At 37.6% G+C, this 20933-nt stretch overlaps 2 protein-coding genes across 2 annotated transcripts; both read left to right on the forward strand.

Annotated features, from left to right (window-relative positions):
* Positions 1 to 691: 691 nt before the first annotated feature.
* LOC113469870 (adhesive plaque matrix protein-like) lies at positions 692 to 6784 on the forward strand. The gene is made up of 3 exons (XM_026827870.1): positions 692 to 778; positions 1877 to 2482; positions 6581 to 6784. The coding sequence occupies exons 1-2, from the start codon at positions 767 to 769 to the stop codon at positions 2444 to 2446; spliced, it is 582 nt and encodes a 193-aa protein (XP_026683671.1). The 5' UTR covers positions 692 to 766; the 3' UTR covers positions 2447 to 2482; positions 6581 to 6784.
* A 3609-nt stretch (positions 6785 to 10393) lies between these two features.
* On the forward strand, positions 10394 to 19919 carry LOC103515056 (5-methylcytosine rRNA methyltransferase NSUN4-like). The gene is made up of 13 exons (XM_026827864.1): positions 10394 to 10412; positions 10566 to 10682; positions 11344 to 11441; positions 11704 to 11785; positions 13623 to 13849; positions 15090 to 15294; positions 15766 to 15889; positions 17179 to 17322; positions 17470 to 17632; positions 18249 to 18386; positions 18740 to 18895; positions 19256 to 19422; positions 19632 to 19919. Exons 2-12 carry the CDS (start codon positions 10593 to 10595, stop codon positions 19395 to 19397), a joined length of 1569 nt encoding a protein of 522 aa, XP_026683665.1. The 5' UTR covers positions 10394 to 10412; positions 10566 to 10592; the 3' UTR covers positions 19398 to 19422; positions 19632 to 19919.
* The last annotated feature ends 1014 nt before the right edge of the window (positions 19920 to 20933 follow it).

Raw genomic sequence — 20933 nt, forward strand, 5'->3', positions numbered from 1 at the left:
GTACCTACCTAGTGTTCAAGATGTTCGCCTGGTAAACAAAAGGGCGTGGGTTCAATCCTACCCAAATCCCGTAAATGCCCATCCCGTAGTATGTCTTTCATCAGATTGGTAAGAATAGACACGATACTTCTCATTTAGGTGCTGGGTCAACACAAGAACACTAGATGTTTTCTAGTGTTCTCGAGTTGACCCGTTGAAATATTTGTATTCGAAAAACGAGTACAATTTTTTGTCGATGGCAGGAATCGAACCCGGGACCTTCTGCATGGTCCCGGGTCATGTTTAACTCAGTCTGAGTTGGCCAAATCCCTATCCTGTCATCTATTCTATTTCAAAAAAATCACTGGGGTGAACTTAATGCATTATTATCATCAGGTATCTGCATTCTGTATTGTTATCAGTGCAAATGACGTCATCAGGATAGTGACAATATGGGGGGTGGGGGAGAGGGAATGTTGAAATGGGAGTTGTGGGAGTCTGTGGGAGATAAGAGGGAACAGCGGATAGAGAGAGAGAGAGAGAGATAAAGGAGAGGGAAATAGAAAGCGCCAGACAAAAGACAGGGAAAGGGGTTGGATATTTTCCGCTTGGTTCGACTTATTCGTGTACCAACATCAGTATACCAAATAAGTACCAATTATTAATTATTTCTCAGTGCCAAAAAAGTACCAATAATTATTTGTCACAGCCAAAAAAGTTTAGTGTTTAGAACATTGAACTGTCCGAATTTTCGCGCAACGAGTTTATACATAGTTGTGGACTTAAAATGAGTCTTTTGGTATGTCATTTATTTATTTTGTTTATTTTTTCAAGGGCTTTAATTTAATTTTTCAAGGGGTTAATATTGTCAACGTACAACTACAAAGGTCTTCGGTGACAGGTTACCCTCCATTCAACGACAAACTACCCGTCTTCATTCTTAAACCTCTCCCAGTCTCTGAGTAGGGCCAGAAAAATTCAGCAGTACGTCTGATAGTGACTTATCCGTATACCGTATACTAACCACGCGCAACGTTGCTTAACTTCAGTGATCCCAACTTTCAAAGGGTTAGTCCGATTTTGCAAGCTTATTTTGTAGTACAGTCGAACCTGTCTAAATTCGACCCGATTAGAACTTTGTAGCCCCCATAATTGACATTTTACTGCGTGAGTTCTACAATTCTTTGTACCTCTCGTGCACGTGATACGTATTGGAGTCTCTACGGCACCGATCCAGATTAATCAACAATTAAACGCATTGCAAAACGATCACATGGAATAAATATCCTAATTTAGACTGCGTATACCAAAAGACACGTGAATTGGTCAATGTCTGTGCAAATCCAGTGTCATTGAGTTGATACACCTGCAGTTCACAATACAACTGTAATACAACATATTGAAATAGAATAATACAACATACACCTTGTCTAATTCATTGTTACCGAGAACAAAACCTATTTGCCAATAGAGATAGGTGGGTAAGTAGGTATTACCTACACTTTATTATGAGAGGATATGCGTTTAGTATTTTAGGCTAGAGTAAGGTCAGTTAGGATGTTAGGAAATTGGATAGTCTTATACATTAATTGGTTGTTGCAACCAATATATTTAACATTAATAACCTGCTGGTTCTGTGACTAAATCGTATTTTAATTATACCTAGATAGGTAGGTAGTTAACGTACATACGGACTATCTATTAGCTATGCTAACAAATATAGTGCACTTACCAATAGGTCCTGGGAGCTTCGATTAAGTTGAGCATGGCACTTATCAAAGATGTTGTTCCTCTATTTTCTCAGTTGATTTGGGTCGAACCAATAATCTTCAAATCCAAAAAACATCGCGTTAGAATTTTGTAATGAGAAATCAAACATCCTCTCTTCTGTCAACAGATAAACCTCTGCACTATACTATTAACCCTGACCACCCTCATGCTACAAGCTGAGGCCCTCCCTCAACGTCAACCCCTCTATCAGAACCCTCGCTACTCAGAATCCACCCACCCTGTCCGCCAAAACTACATCTCCCCTTCCCTCCGTACCACGCGTCGGGCCGCCAAACCCAACCAGCCGACCTCCTACAGCCACCAGACGGCTGAATATTACCGCCCGAACTATCAACCTAGCGGACAGAATCAGTACTATGATCCTTCCTACCAACCGTCCAACTATCAGGAGTCCTACAACCCTAACCCAGCCGCTTTCAAACCCAGCTTCGACCCATCAACTTTCGATCCAGCCAATTTCGAACCATCCTATGAACCGTCCTCATTTCAACCCACGGCCCTCAAGAAGGCACCTCTCCCCTCCAAAGTGACCGACCATGATAACTCGGAGTCAAGGCTGGAGAGACAGTCAGGGGGAGGTGGTGGACATGACACCTATGTGGATTTCGGGGCCCATACAGGGCACCATGGCTCGTTCGGATGGTACGCAGACTTTCCCGCTCATAAAGACGCGTAAACACTTGAACGTAGCGTCAGTGAGTAGAATCAAAAGGTAATTTTATCATCCTATAAGATTGGCCGTACTTTTTTGACCATAGAGATTCCGCCCATAGTCTTCATAGGTAACTGTCATAATCTTATTCCATGACTTTTTTTACTATACCCACCAAAAGGCCTCACAAGGGTAACAAATTTATTTAAAAGGTATACGTACACCCTCATCATGCTTAGTAAATGCTTTATGTCTCAGCTTAGAGCTAGGTAGGTACTCGTGAATAATTAATCTATTTACCTAGCAGGAAGGATAGTAGGACTTGAAAAATTTACAAAGGGAGAATGTCAGTATAAGTTGCGTTTCTCTATACGTAAACGTTGTAGGTAATAGCAAGAACGGACATCAGTTTCCCCCGTTATTGTCGCAATAATAGAAAATGGAATATCTAAGGAGTCTTAGGGTGATTTTGTCCTTCGCCCACGCAATTTTCCATTAAGACTTAAAAGCAAAATTGTCCTGTAATCCTGTATTTATTTTTTAAACAGCATTAAGAAATTTAAACCCATCATTCAAAGATCTTTTTTCTTCGTAAACCCTTATAAGCCCCACCTAAAATGGAACTTAACTATTGCGAACAGTTCCAGGTCGCTGAGTTGAATGTTTTCTTTTTCTAATTAACTCGACGGGATTCGAACTTTAATTTAAAGTTAATTGGAAGTTTGACTTCTTAGTATCGAGCGAAATAGGGTAGAGTGGGGTTGGGTGGGAACTCGGGGCAAAGTGACAACACCCTCCGTTGTTGAAATTTTGTTACCTGTCACGTATCGGATGGTTCTTCCACAGCGGTGCTGTTTGCAGATGTGCATGCACCTTAACCGCCTTAACGTTTGTGGCAGATTGGCAGATACTACTTGTCTCCGGTTTTCCGACTTCTCCGGAGAACGAAGCAAAATCATTCAAATCTTTTGATGGGTTAGGCAATGAGGCCCCACATTTCAACTAGGTATTTAAAAAAAACCTTTGACCGTAGCTGCCTCCATGAGGCAGCTTTCCCCTAGTTCCAATTTTTGAGCTTTCACGTCTGGGTTGGTATAGATAGGTACTTAGGAAAGTAGATAGGTAGGTACATAGGTAGATAGGTAGATACATAGAAAAGTAGTAAGTAGGTACCAACTATGCCGTGCTGAACAGCAAGTTTTCTCTCAACTTTCTTCCCGGAGAAAAGTACTTCTTCTTGTTTTTTATTTTCCTGGCTTACTTGTTCTTCACTTACGTCGTTGAAGGTTGTGTCCTTACTATTTGTTTCCAGTTCATTTGATTCAAGAGATACATCAGTCTCTGTATTTTCGTTACTCTCTTCCACTTTCTCCTCTATTCCTTCTACTGTTTCCTTTTCATCTTTCTTATCCAGTTCATTGCTTCCAGTTTTGTCATCTTTGTTTGACATAATTTCACTTATCAATTTTTCTTCAACATCTTTTCCGAATTGCGTAGTTGTGAATTTATTTTTCAAGATGTGGTTTTCGAGTGCAAGTATTTCTATTGTGTTCGCATAAGATTTTTCGTCGTGCACTTGGACTTTCAACAGACTTAGTTCGGATTTGGATTTGTACAATGCTGTTCTTAGGGTTTTGATAGTTTGATGTAATGTGCGAATTGTATCTAAGCTGGATTTTTCAATGTTAATTAGCTTCAAGGTGTAATCCTGATGTTTTTTCCATATTGCGTAGTTGTGAATTTATTTTTCAAGATGTGGTTTTCGAGTGCAAGTCTTTCTATTGTGTTCGCATAAGATTTTTCGTCGTGCACTTGGACTTTCAACAGACTTAGTTCGGATTTGGATTTGTACAATGCTGTTCTTATATGGTTCATTTTATTCCTGTAATTCTATATTATTCCTGTAATTCTATGTTATTCCCCTAGGAGAAGGAATGGCATCTTCCGTTTTTACTTTCCTTATCCTATAGGAAGGAAAGTAATGTAATCGGGTCAAATTTTCGATGGTCAGTTTTTAGTCTTTGACCGTAGCTGCCTCCATGAGGCAGCTTTCCCTTGATTCCAATTTTTGAGCTTTCACGTCTGGGTTGGTAGAAGGTAGGTACATAGGAAAGTAGATAGGTAGGTACATAGGAAAGTAGTAAGTAGGTACCAGCAGCTATGCCGTGCTGAACAGCAAGTTTTCTCTCAACTTTCTTCCCGGAGAAAAACTTTGAAATAGGTAATTATTATGAGTGTTCCTATCGACAAATATCTAAAGTTCGAGTTAATATCGTCATGCACACAAAATTAAGCTCACTTTTTACACCGGGCGAAAAAGTTTTTCAAATGGTTTCCTTACACACCATAGGTATTTCTTCCAATTTTATCAATACCTGACTAAATTTTCTAATGTTCAACTTTTTTTCAAGTTTTGAAAAGTTGCTCAGACTATGTAGGACCTGACTAAATTTTCTAATGTTCAACTTTTTTTCAAGTTTTGAAAAGTTGCTCAGACTATGTAGGAGGGGGGATTGAAGGATATGAGAAGCTAAATAACAACATGGTATGATAGACAGGTAGTATACTTGTAGATATAAAGATATAGAGGAGAACAGTGTATTTCCAAATTTAATAGATTTTCAGTTTTCATTACCTATAGAAAAGATAGAAGAGAGAGGACTCACATTCGTAAGAAGGACCCTACCCTGCTTAGGCCATTTTTGGGTAAAACTTCCACAAAAAAGTAATTATGTTGTTATCTCTATTATTAAATATTCATCAAGATACATGAGTTTTTGTAAAATCCCTCCAATATATTTTTCAATGGAAATCCAAAACTTTAAAGCTGTTTTACTCAAGAAACAAAATTTTCGTAGGCCCGTCTTAAAAACGTCCCTCCATTACCTAGGATAGATAGAGGGGACAATCACAAATTATGATATGAAAACATCTAATATTATGTAAAACAAAACAAAAAAAAAAAAAACAACTAACGAAAAATACCTAATGCATCTTGATAATCTTATCTTCAATAAAATCTCAGATTTAAAGCCAAATTTTAAATACCTAACATTCAAGAAAATAATTTTCAGATTTGCTAAAGCAATCAAAATTATAACAGTAACTTCAATATTTATCAATATTATCCTCACGAGATATTCGCCACCCAATTTGAACAAAAATGTTTTTTTATGAGTGTGCTTAGTCCTTATATTTTTGGCTCCTTTGACATTACTTTTCCACTAATAGTGGATCTTGATAGGAGAGCTGACGACAAAGAAATGACACTCAGAAGGAGGATACTCAAAAGAGGAAACAGTTTGCTTTGCGGGGTTAGGTGGAACGTTAGGGGAACTCGGGGCAAAGTGACAACACCCTCCGTTGTTGAAAATTTGTTACCTGTCACGTATCGGATGGTTCTTCCACAGCTGTGCTGTTTGCAGATGTGCATGCACCTTAACGTTTGTGGCAGATTGAGAACGAAGCAAAATCATTCAAATCTTTTGATGGGTTAGGCAATGAGGCCCCACATTTCAACTAGGTATTAAAAAAAATACCTACCTGACTAAATTTTCTAATGTTCAACTTTTTTTCAAGTTTTGAAAAGTTGCTCAGACTATGTAGGAGGGGGGATTGAAGGATATGACGTCAGAAGAATATTGAAAAGCTGGTTGAATTCAATAGACTTATTAGGAAGTACAGAAACCTCCTTCTAAAAAAATATTCGCCACCCAATTTGAACAAAAATGCTTTTTTATGATTGTGCTTAGTCCTTATATTTTTGGCTCCTTTGACATTACTTTTTCACTAATAGTGGATCTTGATAGGAGAGCTGACGACAAAGAAATGACACTCAGAAGGAGGATACTCAAAAGAGGAAACAGTTTGCTTTGAAATTTTCATTTAGTTTTTAACAATCCTATCTGAAAATCCTATAAAGTCAGACTAAACTTATGCAGGTACCTACTTTTTACTCAAAATAGGAACTCAAAATAAGTAGATACTCATAGTTGTGGGTACCCAAAATAGGTATAAAATAAATTAAGTCCTATTAGATTGTATGTATCTGTGTAGGTACTTTGTGATTATTTTATTATTTTTTATTATTTTTTTTAACCTATAGGACGTGCCTAAGCTTTTGAACACGTCTAATTACTTCCTTTTTTCCCTCCCCAGGTACTTGTTCAGAAAATTCTGACCAAGGCCGCCACAGAGTATCGCGTTCCGGGGCCGCATGTGCGGAAAATGCCGACACCCGGGTACGGAAATATCCGCATGGAGTCCGGAAACTGCGGCAAATCGATCTCAGGAGATGAAGTCATTAGGAACTGTTTTAGATCGTTCATACTCAGGAATTGACTGTTTCGGATTCTTTATTATAGGCAGAATTTCTCCGGTACCGGGATGCGAACCTGGGTCCCTCGCCTCCCTCTATGAACATCGAGTCTATTGACCTCTTCAGGAACTCTTCAGATTCATCAATCAAGGAATCCGTGGATTCTTCTGTGTCTACCGAACTCCTTAAATCTGGCACAGAACCTACGGGAGGGAAGGTGAGTTAAGTCAAGTATGGTCATAAGAATGTCTATGTACCTGTCTGTTGGATTTTTGGGCTTTATTATATGAAGCTCACACTCGTTATTTTCAGACCTGATTCCTCCAGCCTAAGTTCAGCCAGTGTTCCAGGCAAGCACCACTTTTTTGAACGACACGAAAATCCCCTTGTGCATTTCGCTGGAATCAGAGAAAAGGATTAAGTATTGTTAATTTACTATCTTGATGTTTAGACCAAGCGCTTAGTTTACAGAATTAAACCTGTCAACATTTTGTTATTGTTTTTTGTAACTTTGTCCTTATTTATTTTTATTTTATTTTATTTATTATTATTTTTTTTTATTATTACCTTTTTTTCTAATAAGCAAATATCCTTTATGTGTTGAACATGCTTGTCAAATTTCACCAAAATCGGACAATCCGTCCGGGAGTTATTGGGAAAACAAAGACTTTCAGAAAAGAACATTCGCTTTATCTGTTGAACTGTTTAATGGAAATCGGTATAAAAGTGTGTACAAACATAGTGGACAATTCACATCGATCGACGGCCGTCGACTATAGGTATAGGTGGAGTGGTGGATATATCTTAACGATTCGGGACTAGGTAGGGAGTTATGGTAAAACAGACAGACAAATCAGACAACCTGAATTAACTGTCAAGTTAAAATTTAGAACTCGCTTGGTTCGTTGGAAAAAGAAATACAGGATGTCACGGGACACAATCCTGTGTGCAGAAGTCAGAAGTGTATACTTTGATTTTATTTATATTTGTCACTATGACAATATTCCAAGGCTTGGCCTATTTATTAAGCCCTCTGATGTAAAGTTATTTGCCTATGCCGTGCACGAGTATTGAATTTTTGTAACTTTGTTGGAATGAAGGCAAGAATGTGTTTTAATTTCAAGGCAGTTAGGGAAGTAAGACACCATGCTGAAATCACTCAGCCTTTTATAATTGTGGACGATATAATGAGAGCAATTAAAAAATCTGGTGTAAACATCACACGACTTTCCTAATCCTTTTGAATGATGCTTATTTGGGTGTTCTTCTACCCTAACTTTTACAATATCTCTAACCGTTTAGTCGGTATTGCTGAAAACCGCAAAAAAAAACGGTCGAAATCTGTTCAAAAGCGGTCAAAATACCGCTAACCGTAGCACCTATCTCAACCAAAAGTTTCATGTCGCATCCTTGTCACATTTGACAGCTGTATGCCAAATTTCAAGTCTCTAGCTCTTACCGTTCTCGACATATTTTGTTTACAGACAGACAGACAGACAGACACACAGACAGACAGACACACACACGGACCAATGGCTGAAACTTTGTATTTAAGCTCAAACAAAATATCAAATGTTATCATATCAGAAAATCAGAAGAAGGAAAACGGGTACAAAACAATGCAGAAGTTATACCTATCTAAGTAGGTATCTCTAGCGAATTATTTGGTAATGGTCCAAAGGGATTTCAAAACCTTCTGTAAATGGATCCATATTTTCCATACCTACCACTTTTCATGTTTATAGAATTACAGTCAACAGGAATACCTCCCAAAAAGGATGCTAAAAAAATCTCTCTTACCGTTAATTTTATTTGACAACGTTCCACTCGATTCCGTTTGGGGTATTTCCGAAGAGACAATCACAATATTACTTCTCCCTTTCTGAAATCAAATTCCCATGCTTCTCATGACAGATTGTAAACTTTCGCCCAACACCAACGTACCCAACTCTCCAATGAAAGACACGAGCGTTTAAAAAGTACGAAACTGCAATAATAATTGGATTTTATGCCGCTGATTCCAAGCGAGAAAAATTATGTTGATTTATTTTTAATGACGTAAAAATTTAAAAAAATTAATAGCACTCTCCCTCGGGAGTAAAAATCTCAAAGGAATTGTTACTTTCTATTTTTAGAAAAATCTAAAAAATCCGAAATTAATTTTTTATTAGGCGGACAGTTTGCGTTGGAGGAGCAACCGTATCCCGCCCATGTCAAGGAATAGACTGGTCTGATACGAGGAAAACAAGAAAAACCATCGAGCTTTTATTTAGGGGGAAGAAAAACGCTGATGAAAATTGTTTCACGAGAGAACGACAAGGTATAACTTGAGCAGTTCAACAAAAATCAATACAAAATATTTTTCACTGGGCTTCAAAGACGCGAGAAACATGTTTTCCTTTATTTATTTAAGTAGGTAGGTATAGGTACTTTTTTTATTTTTAAGTAGGTACCTATTTATTATTATTATTATTATTATTATTATTTAAATTTTTTCAACCTTTTTCTTGGTTTCTTCTTCTTTTTGCATTAGATACCTAATTACTATTGTATAGGTATCTATCAAAATTACCTATCAATTTTAAAAGGTAGGTATGTACCTAATAGTAGGTAAATAGGAAGGATAAACATAATACCTACCTACCTACTTGACTGTTTTGCGTAATCAGAAATGTTAAGCACATTATTTCTGATTACGCAAGAAATGTTAACAAACAATACCAAAATATTTAGTGAACGCCTAGTATTCATGATAAGAGTATGCAATGTGCTCTACATTATGTCTAGGTAGTCCGTTCATATTTTTACATTGCTTCGTGCTAATTAGTGGTTTCTTTCAAATACCTACCAAAATATTTAGTGAACGCCTAGTATTCATGATAAGAGTATGCAATGTGCTCTACATTATGTCTAGGTAGTCCGTTCATATTTTTCGCTGTAATAAAGCCTTGATAAAAAAAAAAAAATCAAAACAACCTGTTGCCGCGAAATTTCAAAATAGAAACCTCTCTTTTCTTTGTCTTGTGGACTTGTGGAGACAAATTTTTATTTGATTTTGGAATTTTTGTATTTTTTGTGTAATTTGGATAGTTTTTTTCAAGATAGGTACATAAATTTGTAAAGCTCATCCTGATTCTAGCACATTCATCATTCATGAGGACTTGATATCTGGTTGAATTCACAAAGGATGAGAGAGAGGTTTTGATACCAAGGTAAGTGCAAGACAAGGCCTTATCTCTATGACAGCAAGGACGTATGTAATCGATTTCATTGGTACTTATAATTAGTATGCTAGGTTGTTTGGATACCTAGGATCTATGAATCAATCCAACCACAATGTTAATCACCATATCAACTTACTTCTTGAGATAAGCAAGAAATTTATTGCAAGTGAAGGTACCTATTCTATTACATTACCTGTGGCAAACTAGTTTTTAGTTAGATTGATAGTTGATTTTCTTAAGTTACCTAGTAAATTATTGCTCTCAGTTCTTGCTGTAGTTCTTCAACTGCAATGCAAACTGACAGTAGTTACTTACCTTGGTATGTTTTCAGATTTGTAAAGCAGTATAAGTCATCAGAATGTTATCACAAAGAGCTGTCATCACATCTCGGATATACAGATGCAATGTGTGTGCCTTGAGATAAGCAAGAAATTTATTGCAAGTGAAGGTACCTATTCTATACATTACCTGTGGCAAACTAGTTTTTAGTTAGATTGATAGTTGATTTTCTTAAGTTACCTAGTAAATAATTGCTCTCAGTTCTTGCTGTAGTTCTTCAACTGGAATGCAAACTGACAATAGTTACTTACCTTGGTTTCAGATTTGTAAAGCAGTATAAGTCATCAGAATGTTATCACAAAGAGCTGTCATCACATCTCGGATATACAGATGCAATGTGTGTGTTAAGAGATACAAGAACAGATCACCAGACCATTGGGTGAGTGTTATCCTGCCTCAGGACATTTACCTGGTAATCAGAATGGCATGGGTTCAATCCCAGTCAAGGTGTCATTTTGTCATCAGTTGGCAGGTATTGTTCAAGAAATCAACTACAACTACAATAATAGTAGCAGTCTACTGCAGGGTCCAATAGACACTTCAATACTATACCAGAAGTATAAATAAACACTCTTATTAATGTAACCAAATTTATCTCCCTATGCCCTAAAAAAGTCAAATTTACTTAATTTCAGTCTAACAAATTGAAACGCACCAATCCTGCCAACATTGTTCAAGAAATCAACTACATCACTACATCTACAATAATAGTAGCAGGGTCCAATAGACACTTCAATACTATACCAGAAGTATAAATAAACACTCTTATTAATGTAACCAAATTTATCTCCCTATGCCCTACGCCTCAGGACATTTACCTGGTAATCAGAATGGCATGGGTTCAATCCCAGTCAAAGTGTCATTTTGTCATCAATAGGTATTGTTCAATAAATTAACTACAACTACAATAATAGTAGCAGTCTACTGCAGGGTCCAATAGACCCTTTAATACTATACCAGAAGTACAAATAAACACTCTTATTAGTGTAACCAAATTTATCTCCCTATGCCCTAAAAAAGTCAAATTTACTTAATTTCAGTCTAACAAATTGAAACGCACCAATCCTGCCAACCTAGCATTGAAACATTTTGATGAATTTTACCAGAAGTTTTTCAAGCAAGACTGGCCTTCAGTGAGGATTCGCAGAGGAAATGAGGTTATCTATATTTGCAAGGGGATTTGAACTTTGTTAGAGGATGTCTATTTGTCTATGTCTAGTTTTCTACTTATAGCAAGTAGGTACGTAATCTAGATCTTTACATTTACAAGTCACCATAAGCCTATCATTTAGCATACCTACTTAATTATTTGCTGGATAGGTATTAGGTACAAACCTGAAAACGCCACATGTTTCCTGTGCATTCTCTTGTGCTTGTGGAAATATCTCGAAGCAAGTGAGGATTGCTCTTCTGACACAGCACAAGTATGTTGCCCTGGTGAACAACTTTGGTGATGTAGAGAAAACTGTTGAACAGTTAGAGGTAAGCTTCAAACATATGGTGTAGATGTAGAAAGTAAGAAGTGACATTGTGTTTAAAAGAAAACTCCAAGATAAATGCTTGAAGTACCTATTTGAAGTGAATTTCTGTTGAATTGATCAAAAGAGGTACCTATGGGTGAGGATTGCTCTTCTGACACAGCACAAGTATGTTGCCTTGGTGAACAACTTTGGTGATGTAGAGAAAACTGTTGAACAGTTAGAGGTAAGCTTCAAACATAATTATGGTGTAGATGTAGAAAGTAAGAAGTGACATTGTGTTTGAAAGAAAACTCCAAGATAAATGCTTGAAGTACCTATTTGAAGTGAATTTCTGTTGAATTGATAGGTACCCTATGTAAGGAGGTGAACATAGGTAATACAAATTTAAAGGTTGCTGTTCAAATGTCACTCAATGAGTGAAGCTCTAGGATTACACATTGTTGGAGGTCTTGGGTTCAATTCCTGGGAGAGATGCATTTTTTTCCGGTTCTGTTTTTGGTTTGGTTGGTATACGCTGACCTAAATTTTATGACATACCATCGACTCGAACCATCAACCTTCGGATTCGTTGGTGGTTATGGTTATTTCAGATTATGTATTTATTTATCGAGTTGAAATCTTTCAATAAAGAATTTGTTAATATTATTTCATTTTTCCCAACTTTTTTTTTTTTATTATTGATTGATTCAATCAATAGTTATAGAGTGACGTTACGGGGACTATTTTTTATTTGAATTGATAAATTAATGTTATTTGAAATCTTTCAATAAAGAATTTGTTAATATTATTTCATTTTTCCCAACTTTTTTTTTATTATTGATTGATTCAATCAATAGTTATAGAGTGACGTTACGGGGACTATTTTTTATTTGAATTGATAAATTAATGTTAAAGGCGTGGCACTTCTGACCACCCACTCTATAAGAGATACTTGGGACTATTTAGCACTTGGATAGTACGAAACAGGGAAATGGTAGCAAATTTTTATCGGCGAAAATGAGAAGTGCGGGGTTGATTAGAGAAGCGCTCTGGTGCAAGCCAGAGTTGTTTATCAGTTAAATATGGCACCTGACCCCCTAAAGTGACCTGCTACTTGTACTAATACATGATGGTAGTTTGCGTCTTCACAGTTTTGATCGAAGGAGTCGATTGACAACTGTAGAGTGTAGAGTTGTAGACCGATCAGTCGTCAGTGTCAGATGGAAATCCATAAGTCAAACCAGAACCATAAGTCAAACCGGACTTTGATGGAATGAAATTTTAAAATATATATCTATATTGTAGATCGATATCCAACGACAAATCGACATGGAACAACACCGTCTAGCCGTCTACAGGTCAACTCCATAAGAGAGTGTCGATATGTTTCAAACGATGTCAATCGGCAAAATAGTAAACGCATGTTCACTAAGAAAGCCTCTGAGAGAGGAAAATACCTGACTGCTTTGCCTAGCGAGAGAATCTCACAATTTTTCTTATCTAAAATTCAATTTTTATTTTCCGTTCTAATGAAAGAGTTCAAATATGTGTGACGTCAGACTTTACACAGTTGTTTTTTTCGTCCGTTAGGTAGCGCCACTATGCAAGCACGCTAGCGGAGGAGCAGAAAGAACTGCGCAGAAACGTATGTGCACAAACACATTAATGTGTTGCCTGCGAGGGAGCTTTGCTCGGGACGTTTGATGTGACGTCATCACCTACGGGAGCGTATGCCATGACATCAAATTTCACAATTTACTGGAATTTTTTTATCTCGGGATCTAGAAGTCATAGAAGAAAAAGAAAAATTCCGTTGGTCCTCATTTTTCCTGCTCTATGACTTTGAAACATCACCCCAGAGTCTTGGTGCATTGAACATCCGTCAAGTGTATGAAATTGACCGGGAAAGACTGGAAGAGAAAGCTGAGAAAGAGGCAAGGAAAGCAAGTAGCAAGGAACAGCTGAAAGAGAACATGATGAAGATGACACAGAGTATTGAAGACATAGAGAAGAAAGACTCAACAGAGGAAAGAAGTAGAAGGCAGAAAAAGCAATCAGATGAGGAAGAGGATGATGGGAGTAATAGGTGAGTAGAGCAGTTGCAAATGGGTAAAAATTATAAATAAATGGTCGATTCCTATGTAAAAAGTTAAGGAAAATCCAAATCTGAGGTCAAAACTCCGAAAAAATAACTGTAAAAGATCGAAAATTCAATTTTTATTTTCCGTTCTAATGAAAGAGTTCAAATATGTGTGACATCAGACTTTACGCAGTTGTTTTTTTCGTCCGTTAGGTAGCGCCACTATGGAAGCACGCTAGCGGAGGAGCAGAAAGAACTGCGTAGAAACGTATGCGCGCAAACACATTAATGTGTTGCCTGCAAGGGAGCTTTGCTCGGGACATTTGATGTGACGTCATCGCGTACGGGAGCGTATGCCATGACATCAAATTTCATGATTTACTGGAATTTTTTTAATCGATTTATCTTGGGATCTAGAAGTCGTAGAAGAAAAATAAAAATTCCGTTGGTCCTCATTTTTCCTGCTCTATGACTTTGAAACATCACCCAGTAAGCGCAACTGATCTATTGAACACTTACCTTGTTAGGGGACGAAGGTATGGAATTAACCAAGGCAAGACATTATTGACATTTCATAACAAACTAGGTTGAAAAAAAGGGGATGTGTGCTATGTCTCACTTTCCCTAATGTCCCTCTTGGATCTTCTTCTTCTTCTTTCACTTCGTCTTTAATCCCGCTCAAGCGGGGTCGACGTTTCTTGTCAGTTTCTTGTCAGTTTCTTGTCAGTTTCCCTCTTGGATATTTAAATAAAAAATTCCCATCGTGAATCAGCTCCTCAGAGTATTGTCCAGCTGAGGACTTCTAATACATAATAGAAAATGTGAAAGAAGGTGTACTTAAAGGCTAGCTAAAAATTGCATTTCTCCATGTTGCCAGATCATCCAGTGACCGTCACTTGTACAGTAACCAATCCCTAGAGGCCAGTAATTAACCAAGGCAAGACATTACTGACATTATTGACATTTCATAACAAACTAGGTTGAAAAAAAAGGGGATGTGTGCTATGTCTCACTTACCCTAATGTCCCTCTTGGATATTTAAATAAAAAATTCCCATTGTGAATCAGCTCCTCAGAGTATCGTCCAGCTGAGGACTTCTAATAATAGAAAATGTGAAAGAAGGTGTAAAGGCTAGCTAAAAATTGCATTTCTCCATGTTGCCAGATCATCCAGTGACCGTCACTTGTACAGTAACCAATCCCTAGAGGCCAGTCTAGCTAAAAATTGCATTTCTCCATGTTGCCAGATCATCCAGTGACCGTCACTTGTACAGTAACCAATCCCTAGAGGCCAGTATAGAGACAGCTGAGTTAGATAAGGACCGACTAGTGGCTCCACATGATACTGCTAGTACAGGGTTGCATGACTTCATTCCTGCCACTCAGCTAAAAGGAATGGAAGGGTTTATTACAGATGCCGATTACATGGATTATTACAGACCCAGTCCAGAGGTAAGGAGAAGTGATACACCTAAATACCAATATGCATTTTGGTAAAAAAAAGTAAAAATTATGAATAGAAGGTAGAAGGTGAATTCTTATGTGAAAAGTTGTTGGGAGAGGGAATTTTTGTCTCTACTTTTTCTGGGTTTTCACGTTCTGGTTTTAAACGTGAAAAACTCACTTAAATAAGTTCATATAAGGTCTATTGGTATTTCCTTCAATTGGAATTATGTTCCGCCTCTGGTCTCTAGTCAATATGAACATCAGTACAGAAAACATATTTTGTCCTATTTTCAGGTTGATTTCAAGAGGGGGAATTTTTGTCTTTACTTTTTCTGGGGTTTCACGTTCTGGTTTTAAACGTGAAAAACTTACCTAAATAAGTCTATTGGTATTTCCTTCGATTGGAATTATGTTCCGCCTCTGGTCTCTAGTCAATATGAACATCAGTACAGAAAACATATTTTGTCCTATTTTCAGGTTGATTTCAAGGTAGTGCCTGAGACAGAGCTGCATATATCTCCCTATCTTCAGGCATTCAGCTTCCCCAGTGGAGACATTTCCGAGTTTCCTTCCCCCAAACGAGGAGTCACTGGAGTATTTAGTATGTCTAGATTTTATAAACTTTTATACGGCTTTGTTTTTGGACTTTAGTAAGCCCAGCCCAGTAAGGGCTTTAGTAAGAGGGGAAAAACTCAGAACTCACTCAGCCTCGTGAGGACAAGGCGAGAAGAGACACAATATTTCTCATTTATGTGCTGGGTCAACACGAGACCACCAGAAAGCAACCCGTTGACAAACTAGTACCTTTATCGACAGTACTAGTACTAATGTACTGTCAATGTACTAGTTTTTCGATTACAAATATTTTAACGGGTTACTTTCTGGTGTTCTCGTGTTGACCCAGCACATAAATGGGAAGTATCGTGTCTCTTCTCGCCCATCTGATGAGAGGCATACGAGGAAAAGTGAGTAGCTACTTTAATCGAGTAGCCACCAGTGGCAGCATTACCAGTGTAAATTGATGATACGAGTAGATAAAAATTGATAGTAAAGGAGTGAGGACAAGTAAGTAGCTACTTTAATCGAGTAGCCACCAGTGGCAGCATTACCAGTGTAAATTGATGATACGAGTAGATAAAAATTGATAGTAAAGGAGGCACTTATAGTAATGCTGTGATACCAACAAAAGTTGTGAAAAAGATCTCTGCTTTACCAAAGATTCACGATTTGATTATAATTATACAGTTACAGCCTTGATGTTTTCCAACCTTTGTTAGAAGAGCAACTGAAAGAAGAACAGCATTATTGTATTTACTTTGGAGAAAAGTCAGAGATTGGTCTTATCTACCTATTTGTTTGTTTAGTTCCTAATTTCCTGGTTTCAGACTATTATTGTATGGATGGTGCGTCCCTGTTACCTGTACTCGCTCTCAAATAAAAATTGATAGTAAAGGAGGCACTTATAGTAATGCTGTGATACCAACAAAAGTTGTGAAAAAGATCTCTGCTTTACCAAAGATTCATGATACCAACAAAAGTTGTGAAAAAGATCTCGTGCTTTACCAAAGATTTACGATTTGATTATAATATTATACAGTTACAGCCTTGATGTTTTCCAACCTTTGTTAGAAGAGCAACTGAAAGAAGAACAGCATTATTGTATTTACTTTGGAGAAAAGTCAGAGATTGGTCTTATCTACCTATTTATTTAGTTGTTTAGATCTTAATTTCCTGGTATGATTTGATTATATACAGCCATGATGTGTTTCCAACCTTCGTGAGAAGAGGAACATAAAGAAGAAGACCATTATTGTATTTACTGTAGAGAAAAGTCAGAGATTGGTCTTCTTTACCTATTTGTTTGTTTAGTTCCTAATTTCCTGGTTTCAGACTATTATTGTATGGATGGTGCGTCCCTGTTACCTGTACTCGCTCTCAATATTAGACCCTATGATACTGTGCTAGATATGTGTGCAGCCCCAGGAGGCAAAACATTAGTAGCCCTACAGACCTTATACCCAGGTAACTTGATTTGATTATATACAGCCATGATGTGTTTCCAACCTTCGTGAGAAGAGGAACATATAGAAGAAGACCATTATTGTATTTACTGTAGAGAAAAGTCAGAGATTGGTCTTGTTTACTTATTTGTTTGTTTAGTTCCTAATTTCCTGGTTTCAGACTATTATTGTATGGATGGTGCGTCCCTGTTACCTGTACTCGCTCTCAATATTAGACCCTATGATACTGTGCTAGATATGTGTGCAGCCCCAGGAGGCAAAACATTAGTAGCCCTACAGACCTTATACCCAGGTAACTCATATCCTAAATGCTTTATTAAACAGTAACTCATATCCTTAATGCTTTATTAAACAAACAAAAAAAGCTCGAAGTGTCACTTGATTAGCTGTTTGTTTGTGGATCGGCTCCCATAATTGGCTTGTTTTAAGTGAGTACATCATGAAAATTTAGCTCCATTAAGAGTTGGATTTTTGTAAAAGCTTTGCTTACCTTTATTGTGTGTTCATTTTATACCGAACACTGTGTTAACTCTCGGTAGTAAGTTCGGCCATAACAGACCTTACCAATGGCATGGGTGTAATTGTAGTGGTTTGCATGGTGTTCTTCAGATCTGGAGATTGCTGTTTCGAGTCCAAGTCGTAAAGTTTATTGAGATGTAGAATTATGTATTAAGTGGGGAACGACATTTGTTACTAACTTTCAAGTATACTCATCTAAAGCACCTGGAGTGGTTTCATGTGATCTACAATATGGGTTGAATGTATCAATTTGTATCACCTTAACCCATTGAGGGTACAGTGAGAAACTCATAAGGTCAGTCCAATCGAAGCTAACAAGATTGACCAATGACCATTATGACAACTATTTTCATCTCATATTCCTACATTATATACCCAAATAATTATTTTTACATCGAACCCACAACCTCTGCATTGCAGACACGCTCTGAAGCTGGTCAAAGTAGGAGGCTCCGTGGTATATTCTACATGTTCGCTATCTCCTATTCAAAATGATGGTGTGGTACATATGAGTCTGAAGAGAATATGGGAGGAGACTGGATGTGAAATAGAGATCAAGTAAGTCCAAAATGTTTCCGCTTGACTAAACAAAGAAATAGTTGAAGCCTTTTTTGTGTAGGTAAGGTTATTACATAATTTTATTGATCTAACTAAGGGACTAGACCAGCTTGGTCTGATTAGAAGACTTTAAAGTTCAATCAGGGAGGATACCAGCCTGAAATTTCGCTTGCTAAAGAAATAGCAAAAGTTGAGTGCGGAGTTGAGTGCAGACAGCCCAAAAGCGATCACCCTAGGGCTGATTGAGAGGCTGACGAAAAAAGCTAACCCCGTGTGAACCCTGGAAAAGGCGAAGAACAATTCGCTATCTTACCCAAATAATATACCCAAATAATTATTTTTACATCGAACCCACAACCTCTGCATTGCAGACACGCTCTGAAGCTAGTCAAAGTAGGAGGCTCCGTGGTATATTCTACATGTTCGCTATCTCCTATTCAAAATGATGGTGTGGTACATATGAGTCTGAAGAGAATATGGGAGGAGACTGGATGTGAAATAGAGATCAAGTAAGTCCAAAATGTTTCCGCTTGACTAAACAAAGAAATAGTTGAAGCCTTTTTTGTGTAGGTACTTAAGGTTATTACATAATTTTATTGGTCTAACTAAGGGACTGGACCAGCTTGGTCTGATTAGAAGACTTTAAAGTTTAATCAGGGAGGATACCAGCCTGAAATTTCGCTTGCTAAAGAAATAGCAAAAGTTGAGTGCGGAGTTGAGTGCGGACAGCCCAAAAGCGATCACCCTAGGGCTGATTGAGAGGCTGACAAAAAAGCTAACCCCGTGTGAACCCTGGAAAAGGCGAAGAACATTGAATAAGTATTTTTTGCACCCTGCTACTGACATATCGCCCCTCTGTTTCATTTCAGAGACTTATCTCAGGCACTTCGACCTCTGAAATCTCTCTTCTCATTCGCCAACATCAATCTCTCCTATGGCCATCTGGTTCGGCCTTATCTACCATCCAATTTTGGCCCCATGTACTTCTGTAAATTCGACAAAATCAAATGAGAGCGACACGAATCATGTTTATAAGGTACACAAAGGGTTGACATCTCGCCCCTCTGTTTCATTTCAGAGACTTATCTCAGGCACTTCGGCCTCTGAAATCTCTCTTCTCATTCGCCAACATCAACCTCTCCTATGGCCATCTGGTTCAGCCTCATCTTCCATCCAATTTTGGCCCCATGTACTTCTGTAAATTCGACAAAATCAAATGAGAGCGACACGAATCATGTTTATAAGGTACACAAAGGGCGGGTTTCACCAACCTTTTCAGCCCCTAGTAGCCCTGTTAATACAAATCAAATGAAACTTGACAGGCTTTCTAGGGACTGAAAGAATATTGGTGAAATCCACTTTAAATATTAGTACTTGAGAAACTCAAAGTCCATAGCTTAGTCACTCAATGAGTGAAGCTCTAGGATTACACGTTGTTGGAGATCTTGGGTTCAATTCCTGGGAGAGATGCATTTTTTTTCCGGTTCTGTTTTTGGTTTGGTTGGTATACGCTGACCTAAATTTTATGACATACCATCGACTCGAACCATCAACCTTCGGAGAAAAAAAAATGAAAATTTTTCAAAGTTCCAAGCCGCCTATATGGCGGCCGATTTTTGGTCGAAAATTTTCGATCTTAAAATGCTCCCAATGTAATAAGAGATCGTTTGAAAGTGTCCAAAAATTGAACTTTTTTCGAAGTTCGAAGCAACATTGACTTTGGTTGATATCTGGATGAGTGACTATTCGATTTTTACCAAATTGTTACAGTCGCGTCCTTGGACCATACCGGGATAGCATACCAAATTTCATCGCTCTACGACAAGCCGTTCTTGAGATATTTTGTATACCACCTTTTCCCATTTAAACCTGTAGTACATACATACATTACATACGTGCGTGCGTACATACATACATACGTACGTACAGACCATGGGCTAAAAATCACTTTTTTGACATCAGGGGATCCCAAAATGGATATTTCCAACCATTTCCCGATTTTGAAAATTTGGACCGATTGCAATACTTTCATTACTAGTATAGCTGCTATACTGTAGTAATAGAAAGTAAAAAATGATCATAATAAAAATAAATAAAATGTCCACCTCGATTGATTTTATTGCTGTGTCGTTCGTCAACTCTGTGGAGTGAAAAATCCCTTTACTCCAACAGTAGGCTACTACTATTACTGAGGTCAAATACTCAAATAATATTGAAGATAAATTTCCATACCTCGGCTGGAATTGAACCCACGCCCTCCTGGTTACCAGGCGAGCGTCTTGACCACTATCCCACTGAGGCAGGTAGTAAGTAGTTTGTTGAATAGATTTTAATCTGTCTAAAAAAGGGTTAAAGTGTTATTTTGCGGTGGAAATGCTTCTATGAATTTTATATGAAACTTGAAGTACTCTTATGCTAGGTACTTCATGTGCTTATGTGAATGCGTTATGTGGTACTTTAGATAGACGTTGACACTTAGCTAGACCCCACTGAGGCAGGTAGTAACTAGTTTGTTGAATAGATTTTAATCTGTCTAAAGGGTTAAAG

Source organism: Diaphorina citri, unplaced genomic scaffold (assembly GCF_000475195.1).
Source record: "Diaphorina citri unplaced genomic scaffold, Diaci psyllid genome assembly version 1.1 scaffold1264, whole genome shotgun sequence".
Classification (NCBI taxonomy): domain Eukaryota; kingdom Metazoa; phylum Arthropoda; class Insecta; order Hemiptera; family Psyllidae; genus Diaphorina; species Diaphorina citri.

Coding starts and splice junctions, on each gene's coding strand:
- LOC103515056 (XM_026827864.1), top strand. CDS start 10,593: ATGTTATCACAAAGAGCTGTCATCACATCTCGGATATACAGATGCAAT. Junction 15,295..15,765: donor ATTACAGACCCAGTCCAGAG/GTAAGGAGAAGT, acceptor TCCTATTTTCAG/GTTGATTTCAAGGTAGTGCC. Junction 17,633..18,248: donor CCTAAATGCTTTATTAAACA/GTAACTCATATC, acceptor TCTGCATTGCAG/ACACGCTCTGAAGCTGGTCA.